The sequence below is a fragment of the Protobothrops mucrosquamatus genome, unplaced genomic scaffold (assembly GCF_001527695.2).
Source record: "Protobothrops mucrosquamatus isolate PMUCROS unplaced genomic scaffold, P.Mucros_1.0 scaffold687, whole genome shotgun sequence".
Classification (NCBI taxonomy): domain Eukaryota; kingdom Metazoa; phylum Chordata; class Lepidosauria; order Squamata; family Viperidae; genus Protobothrops; species Protobothrops mucrosquamatus.
Window position 1 is genome coordinate 524,018 of NW_015386973.1, and position 9,178 is coordinate 533,195.

A 9,178-nucleotide genomic window follows, 5' to 3' on the forward strand; every position below is an offset into this window, starting at 1 on the left:
GAGAAAAGGTGGCGGAACTCAAACCTGGCCACGCCCTCATCAAACCCTAGGACCGCCCCTTTAGAGAACAGGAATGCAAGTAAAATTTGGGAGGGGCTATTTCCGGTGTGGGAGGGGCTATTTCCGGTGCGGCCGGCCCGGAAAAAGGTGCCGGAACGCGGTTCCGCCGCGTTCCGGCTGAAAAAAAGCCCTGGCGGTATCTAACAAAATGAAATTCAATGGTGAAAAAGTAAGACTCTATATTTAGGCAAGAGAAACCAAATGCACAGGTATAGTATAGGTGGTACCTTGCTCAATATAGCAACTGTGAGAGGGATCTTGGAGTCCTAGTGGACAATGACTCAAATATGAGCCAGTAGCGTGCTGCAGCTACCAAAAAAGCCAACACAGTGCTAGGCTGCATTAACAGAGTGATAGAATCAAGATCATGTGAAGTGTTAATACCACTTAACAATACTTTGGTAAGGCCACACTTGGAATGCTGCCTCCAGTTTTGGTCACCACAATGTAAAAAAGATGTTGAGACTCTAAAAAGAGTACAGAGAAGAGCAACAAAGATTAGGGGACTGGAGGCTAAAACATATAAGGAACGGTTGCTGGAATTGGGTATGTCTAGTCTAATGAAGAGAAGGACAAGGGGTGACATGATAGCAGTGTTCCAATATCTCAGGGGCTGCCACAAAGAAGAGGGAGTCAAGCTATTCTCCAAAGCACTTGAAGGCAGGACAAGAAGCAACAGATGGATACTAACCAAAGAGAGAAGTAACCTAGAACTAAGGAGAAATTTTCTGACAGTTAGAACACTTAATCAGTGGAACAACCTACTTCCAGAAGCAGTGAATACTCCAACACTGGAAGTTTTTAAAAAGAGACTGGACAGTCATTTGTCTGAAATGGTATAGGGTTTCCTGCCTGAGCAGGGAGTTGGACTAGATGACCTCCAGGGTCCCTTCCAAGTTTTTTTTTTTATTTTATTATTATTATTATTATTATTATTATTATTATTATTATTATTATTATTATTATTATTATTATTATTTTAAAAAGTCAGTCTTACAAGTGACATTTCTCATGTTGTCATGTTGTCATGTGAGCAGACGTCACGCAACATATCGGAGCTTTTTCCCCACGGGCCGGCAGTTTGACACCCCTGATCTAGAACAAGCTCCTATTTTGCCTATAACATATTACAATACTACAAAATATTCCATTCCATAAAGAAAGGTATGGAACTCCAAATAGTTGCCATTTTTTTTCTCTCTCATTGCAAGTTGGAGAAAATATTAGTTGGCTTAAACAAGGAAAAGTGGAGGACTATGCATTGGCAAAAAAATATTTCTTATGGCTTTCTGGAAAAGGTGGCAGAGAAGACTAATTTCTGAACTTAGCACACAATTAAGACACATGATACAGTCTGAAAACTGTTGGGGAAGAACGTTTTCTCTGAAGGACTACCTACAAATGGTGACTGGCATTTCATGGGCTATAATTATGTCAACATATTGTGAGAATCATCTGAGTCAATCACATCTCATCATGAAACGACAGTGGCAAGGATTTAGAATTTTTGTACAATTACTGCTTTGGCATTACTGTCACCATTATTTAGAAATTTTACTTTTTAAATTTCAAAAGAAGAGAATCCTGTTGCTATGATTCATACAGACCAACAAAAATTCCTACCTCCTGGTCAACCTTATTAAATTTATTAGGATAGTAAAAATATTTTACTTTGATAACTTTTTATTGTAGGTATACAGATAGTCTAAACAAGATAGAAGCTTTTCTTCCTAAGTTACATTGTTATTCAAGGGTATCTTTTATTTCTTTTAATACAAATGGTTATCACTAAAAAGAAAGACGACTCTCTAATTTAATCTGGCATTCATATATATAGAAGATTAAGGTGAAGAGACAAGCCTTTAGAAGTCACTTTAAAAAGATGATAGTAAGCTCCTAAGAGAGAATATTTCTGTTTAGATATAATATAAATGACTGTTCTTTAAAAAGAACCCAAATCAGCTTGTTATAGTAACTTGTATTAATACAAAATGTTTATTATTTATTTATTTATAAAGTTTAATGGCCACCCACCGTAGCACAGGGCAACTCTGGGTGGCTTACAATCGTAAAAGATATATACAGTATAGATATCCTAAAAACATAAATAAATACCAGCATATGCCACGATCCAATTACAGATGGGGAGGGAGGGTGGGGGGGGGAAGTGAGATCTGTTGTTAATCTATCAACTATATTATTATTATTATTATTATTATTATTATTATTATTAAATAGCTTGTTAATTTGCTATTTAAAAATTATTTAGATTCATATCAGTTGTCCACCTGTTCAAATATGCATTCATAAACTTAAAAAAAACTTTAATAGTTTTAATAAAAAGTTGCATTTTTATTACTTTCTATGCAAAAGAATACTTACTCCCAAATGTTTAGTCTTCCTCCCTGATAAGCATCATCTAGAATAGGGCCAAATCCTCCTTTAATTATCACAGCCTTTGCAAACACTACTCCAAGCCCAATTATCATCAGTATATATTGGAAAACATCTGCCCAGACTACTGCCTTTAGGCCACCCTAGTTGAAAACAGATATTACATATAGTAAAATATATGTTCTGCCTATATAAACATGCATATAAAATCTGACAAAGACATGTTTCAATGACAAATGTTTTCATTTTTTGCACAAATTACCCACTAAATATAAAAATATTGGCATAGATCATGTATACATTCATTTGCCTTTAAAAAAGAAAATTTTAAAAAGTTGAGCTTTCTTTTATATTCTAGTATTCAGATTTGTTTCAAATGAATAAATTAATATTCATATTTTAAATAATATCAGCTTCTTTTCTGAAAACAACTAGGAGCTGCTGTACTCGTGATATTCTTTTGGGAGCCTTTTTTCTTTAATTAGGCTATATTACAATATTACAAATATTTGTCTATAGATTGTTTTTTATATAATACAGAAATTTTTACATGGTGAGAAGGCCAGGTCCTTAAAAGCAGTTTTTTAACTTAACTCTGAAGAATCTAAGAAAGATGAGTTTTCTGCAATTTAAGACTGTAAACATGAAATTCCATATGCTTGCATGTTTGAAAGTACTGGATAAGAGAATAGGGAAAACATATATTAAATCTAACTTGGATTGCTTTACTAATAATTTACAAAATGTGAATTATAGAGATTTATTAACATACTACTGAGCAGTAGAAGGTGCAGATTAATCCTGTTGCTATTACTGATCCCCACAACTGAAATCCTGTAACTGAAAAAAAAGACATTGTTTTTGAAATATTTCTAGGATAGCACAGAAGAAATATATTTAAATTAATTAAAGAAAAGCTAATCAGAAGTACACAAAAAACCCATAAATTATAGTGTATATAGTACACACATAGATTGAAAACCTCTTAATTAACAGACAGCCCATAGGCACACAGCTAGTGTCTCAGCTGAGTACACATCTTTGTCTCAAGCACAGACTTTGCTATGTAAGTGAAAGGCAAATTTATCTTCAGTCCTCGTTCTCAGAAGACTTCGTTATTTTGAGAGACTGTAAGCAAATATCTGTGAAAAGGGAGAAGAGCAGGGAGAGGTGTGCCAGAGTGAAAAGAATAACCTGTGATTATTTAACCCCAAACTAAGAACAGAAAATTTACACAAAAATCAATTAAACAATGAACTAATTGGAAATCTTTTCCTCAACAAGTTTTTTTATAATAAATCACAGGAAGACAAAATTACCTTCAGAAGAATTAGACTTAAAAGTAGGGCAGTGAATGTGAATTAGACACATTCAGACTTTCCTGCAGTAATTATTTAATGATACTATGTTTTGTTTATGTAGTCATCCTTTTCTTTGTTCCAAACTCAATAAAGTTTGGCTCTAGGTTATGCAGCTTTTTCTGTGTTAGAACGTTATGTCCTAGAGGATATAAATGTTCACAGTACCTTTATTCAAAGCCAGTGATGGAGAATATATAACAATGCTGGTGTATAATATCTGCAGAAATAACAGAAAGAAAGAAGCATGAGCACATGGGTATCCTCATAAATATTTATTTATGTTAATTTATACTGAATATAATATGAAATAAGAACTATTATGTAAATTTACTGTAATAAAAATTAGTTTTGACCAGTATAATACGAGTTCAAGATGAGAAGAAAAACCAGATTGTAAGATCCCATTAGAGCTTTGTATTTTTCGCTATGCAACTGTTATTTTTATACCTGATTTTTTTATAATAAATTCTCTGTACCCAAAGAGTACAATAGGGTGGTTAAAATGTTTCAGATCAAGTAAAAGGAGAAACCATCTTATATGATGACTTATGAACAAGTTCTACTAAGAACAAATAGTAACAGAAAATTTATTACCGTATTTTCAATATACATTTAGTGCCCCGTTTCCATACTTTTTATATATGACAGAGAATATATGGAATATACTTTTCCTTATAAATAATAACCCTTTATAAATTAACTCATTAAAAGCCAATTTAATTTTAAACCAGGAACATACCATTTACAATACCAAATTTATATATTATTTGCAGTAAGTAACACTGCATTTAAAAACTACTGTTTATGATACTTTAAATAAGGTTTAAAGATAATCAATAATATTCTGTGTTTCTACTTGCCGTTAGTATTATAAAAATCATTGTTCCAAGAATACGCATATACTTGTTATACCGAAGTTCCAAGTACTGCAAGAGAGGTAAGTTATTAAAACAAAATAAATGTGCTTATGTATAGAAAAATGCAATGTACAGAAAGAAAAGAGCAAAGAAGTTTGAATGCCCAAATTTTAACAAGAAAGCCAGCGTAAGAGTTAACACAAATTTTTCAGGGAATTCAACAGAGGAAGAAAAGGAATTTGCTTGTGAAGTGTCAAACATTTTCTGAATAGTTGCAGATTACAATGGAAGTATCTTGAGGAAGGGTGATACCGTGATATTGGTACTTGTGAAAAATATATTGGAATAATGACTATAAGCAGAAAATGACTGCAGTGTAACATGAGTACAGAAAAAAAGTCAAAAACAACTTTAAGATGCACCAACAAAAGAATACACTTTCCAAATTGCGGCAAATAAGTATAGTCCCATTTTATTCTGCTGTGATCAGAGTACAATGTCCTCTTCTGGACATCATACTTGATGAGAGTGGAGAATATGGTACGTTAAAGGGTGAATGAGAATCTGTTCTCCTTCATTTCAGAGTGCAAGACATAAAAACAAATTTAAATTACAGGAAGATTCCAATTAAAAGAGCGTACAGATCTGCGCATGGCTCACTGCATTGTACTGCATATACCATGCTAATTCTTCCACTCTTATGATTCTAAAGGTTGGTATGGGTTAGAATCAAGTATTGGTTTCTATTTTTCTTTAGAATGGGGAGCCACATGAAAAGATCACATTTTATTCCCATAAACAGAGATAACTAAAAAATAAAAGGAGACAGTTGGGGAAAGGAAATTGATAATATATCCATAGTATATACTGCTCCCATTTTAGAAGGCATCTCTTTTTTAGGGAATCTTGATAAGTTATACTTTTGGAACAAAAATTGAAAGACCTATTTTAAGAGAAATCAGCAAATTAAATTGTTCTAAGATAACTGAGAACAGTTTATTCTTTTAGCATTATTAATTTATTAAATACCTAAGTTGTACCAATGGTTAGTTAATTTATTTTTAACAGAATTGAAAAAAGGGCCGAGAAGTTTAAATTATTACCGCTTGCAATTCTGAATTGCAATTAACACAGAGTTGCCCCAATGGCCAACACGTGGAAATGTTTTGCATTTCGTCATTTGTAAGTTTAATATAAACCACTGGTTGAAATCCAAGAAAGATTCAGAAATTAAAACCTCCGTGCAATTTCAATATGAACATTAGATGGACAAGCTCTTGCTAAGTCAGAGAAGAAATAGAAGTCTGTATTTATTATTATGCCGCCCATTTCATTATCCAAGCGAAATCTTAAGCTACACATCCCGGTCCAGGAAAACACTGGAAAGGTTTTAACATTAAAATAGACTGTATAGAATTATGACGTAACGTGTGGTGTAAATTTTAGCTTGCCATGGCGTAGGTAGGTACGGCTGCTTTCCTACCTCGTAAACGCTGGTGAGTCCCAGTCGATAGAAGACGGGTAGGAACACTTCAGCAGTGATCACCACCATGATGGCGTACGAAAAAGCAAAGAGGAGAAAAACACTTCCGAAGCGATAGACTTCGGCCGGAGTTCCCAACACTGTCAAGGCCGACATATAGCTAGTCGCGAGGGAAAATGCCACAGGCAAAAAACTTAGATTGTGGTCCGCCATCAGAAAGTCCTTGTGAGATTTTAGGACTCCCTCGAAGGCGTAGAATACGCCGACTACCGCCGACAAAAGCAACATTGTGGAAAAGATGACATAGTCCAGGGTGGTGAAACGTTGACTCAGTATGTCAGCGCCAACATCGGACTGAGAGCTGGTCGCCGTCATGATAATTCGACCCGCTCGAGGGCAAGCAATAGTCTGGGCCAACTAGAAGAAAGGTGGCACAGAATCTTCCCTTGCGAAGCTGTGGCCGCAAATACAGCACCTCTCGGGTGGTTTAAGGTCGGCTCGCCACTCTGAAGGCCTGCTTTCCTTCCACAGCCGAAACCCAAAGCAAGCCCTCCTAGCTGCGCGCCCGAGAAGCCACGCGCTGCCAACCGTCCAGACCAGGCCTCCGCGCCCCATTGCTTAGAAGCGCTCGCGGAGCCTGGAGAGCGGCGCACGGGGCCGTTTTCCCACTTTGCTGCGCTTTTCGACCCGCTTCTCCCGTTGTTTGTAGGCATTCCCTCCTACATCGGGGTTTTCTCGTGCCCACCTTTTCTCTTTATCAGATTGCCCTCCTTTTTTCATCCCGCATTCCCAGCTGAGCTGAACAGCTTTTTCCATCTAACGCTTTCCCTCTTAATCCCATGTGTTTGTCTTTGATATTTGTGTGTTTTTTTCTTTATACTGTTTTTTTTTCTTTGCCAAGACTTTGCAAAATAGGCAGCTTTTGGAAGGAGTTGTGAACCAGACAGATTTTCTGATACTCAAGTATTATCCAGAAATACATTTCAGCTGGAAATATATCTGTTTCTCAAATGCTTCTTCTCCCATGTATTCTTAATTTCCTTGTGAGTTACACAATGACAATAAAGATATTCTATTCTATTCTAGACCTTTTTTAAACCATAGTGAAACTATAGAAAAAAAGTTATTTTTGTATTACTTAAAAAAGGCTTTCTTCCCCCAAGTGTTGGCTGCCATGCGTTTAAATTTTGCTTAAAGTTCTTTTAAAACAATAGAAAATTATTTTCCATTTTCAGATACAAAATCTTCAAAACAAATTTTATTTAATGGGCACAGTCTCAGCTCATAAGGAACTTTTTTGTATCAGCCATTCAAAATGCTGCATTGAAGTATGCTAAAGTTAGTGTTCTTTGGAATTTGGAAACAGTTATGTGATGTAAGTATTGCACTGACTTTAAATAAGGGCTTGACTGCTTAGAAAAACATACTTAAGGTAGAACAGACTAGTCCTGTTGGGCTTCCAAATCTTAGACACATTGTTCAAATGTGTTGAGTCCATGCTTATAGCCCATCATTAGGAATGCCTCCCTGGAAGTGTGTTGAAGTTTTTGTAAGGTTGTTCTGAACTATATTGATTTGTAACTCTCCTCAATAAGCAAAAAACTCAAATCTGTGAGAAAGTAGAGTAACTAGGAGACGAGTCCATGCACCTGTTTTAACTTTAGATGGTTCTGCATCTCTCCTTAATACTACATTTGGAACAGAAGGAGCTACCTGGAATATCCTTAGGAATTTAGATTATAATCTTTCATGAAGTGTAAAGGAAGTGTAAAATCTAATTTTTCAACCAACGAGCAGTCTGAGCTCAGCTATGCTAATACATATTCAATTCCTAATCCTTCATTCTTTCCTCTAGCCAACAATAAAGTAAGTCCCAAATTTGGTAGTAATCTGTGTCTTCTTTATCTTTCAATCTCATGGTTAATCTGTCCATCTCTGCGCATTCCAATATTTTTCTGATTATTTCTTCCTCTCATTCTTCCAATATTGCGCAAAGATTATTCTCGCTGCTGTGGTGACGTGTAAAATCAAATATAGACTTTGCTTATTAATCTTTTCAGGCATTATACCTAATAAGAAAAGTTCAGGCTTAAAATCAACATGTTCACCTAATATTTTTTCTAACCACGCATATACCTTTTTCCAATAAGCCTTTGCTTTGCCACATATCTACCAAATGTGATAGTACATGCCTGAGTTGTACTTACATTTCCAACATCTATCTGACATATTTTTAAACATTTTTGCTAATCTTGCTGGTGGCAAGTGCCATCTATAAAACATTTATATAACTTTTCTTTATATGAAGTTGACATTGTTAATTTGTAATTTCTCTCCCATCGCTTTTGCCACTTTTCTAGTTCTATATTGTAGCCAAAGTTTTTTGCCCATCTTTCCTTTAACTTGTTCACTTTCCATTTCTAAAATTAACAAAAAATTATACATTTTCTTAATTTCTCATCTGAGGTTAACAAAATCTTATCAAATACAGTTTGTTCTTTATAGAATTCATACATTTTCATGTCCTTTTCATATCTATTTTGCATCTGTAAATATTCTCACCATGACAGGTTGATCCCCTGATTTTCCAATTCTTGTTTAGATTTTAAATTCTCATCAATATTTAGAATATCTCTATATGCCCATATTTTTTCAAAATCTACCAAGTTCGGATGTACAAATGCCTCCATCGTTGATAGTCACCCTGGAATTTTAAAGTATATTTTCGCTTTGATTTTTTCTCATACTATTAACAAGGCATTTTTTATATAATGGTTTTGGAAATACTTATGAATTCTGTTTTTTCCATACCATAAGAAAGCGTGCCAACCCAATTGTAAATCATGCCCCTCTAAATATAACAACCTTTTATTTCTAAGCATTATCCATTCTTTCACCCATGTTAAGACAGATGCTTGATAATACAACACCCATTCCGGCAACCCAAATCCTCCATTTTCTTTTTTTTCTTTTTTTTAAAGTTTTTTATTTATAAAACAGTTAAAACAAAGATGGACATAACA

General features: G+C 34.7%; 1 protein-coding gene across 1 annotated transcript in view; it reads right to left on the bottom strand.

Annotated features, from left to right (window-relative positions):
* LOC107289407 (sodium-coupled monocarboxylate transporter 1-like) overlaps positions 1-6,482 on the bottom strand; it is a 36,482-nt gene extending 30,000 nt beyond the window's left edge. Inside the window, exons 1-5 of the mRNA XM_015818162.2 lie at positions 6,156-6,482; positions 4,676-4,741; positions 3,981-4,032; positions 3,227-3,294; positions 2,443-2,597 (exon numbers count right to left, since the gene is read on the bottom strand). Coding sequence (XP_015673648.2) covers positions 2,443-2,597; positions 3,227-3,294; positions 3,981-4,032; positions 4,676-4,741; positions 6,156-6,443 — 629 coding nt within the window. The 5' untranslated portion in view covers positions 6,444-6,482. The remainder of the gene's footprint in view (positions 1-2,442; positions 2,598-3,226; positions 3,295-3,980; positions 4,033-4,675; positions 4,742-6,155) is intronic.
* Positions 6,483-9,178: the final 2,696 nt, after the last annotated feature.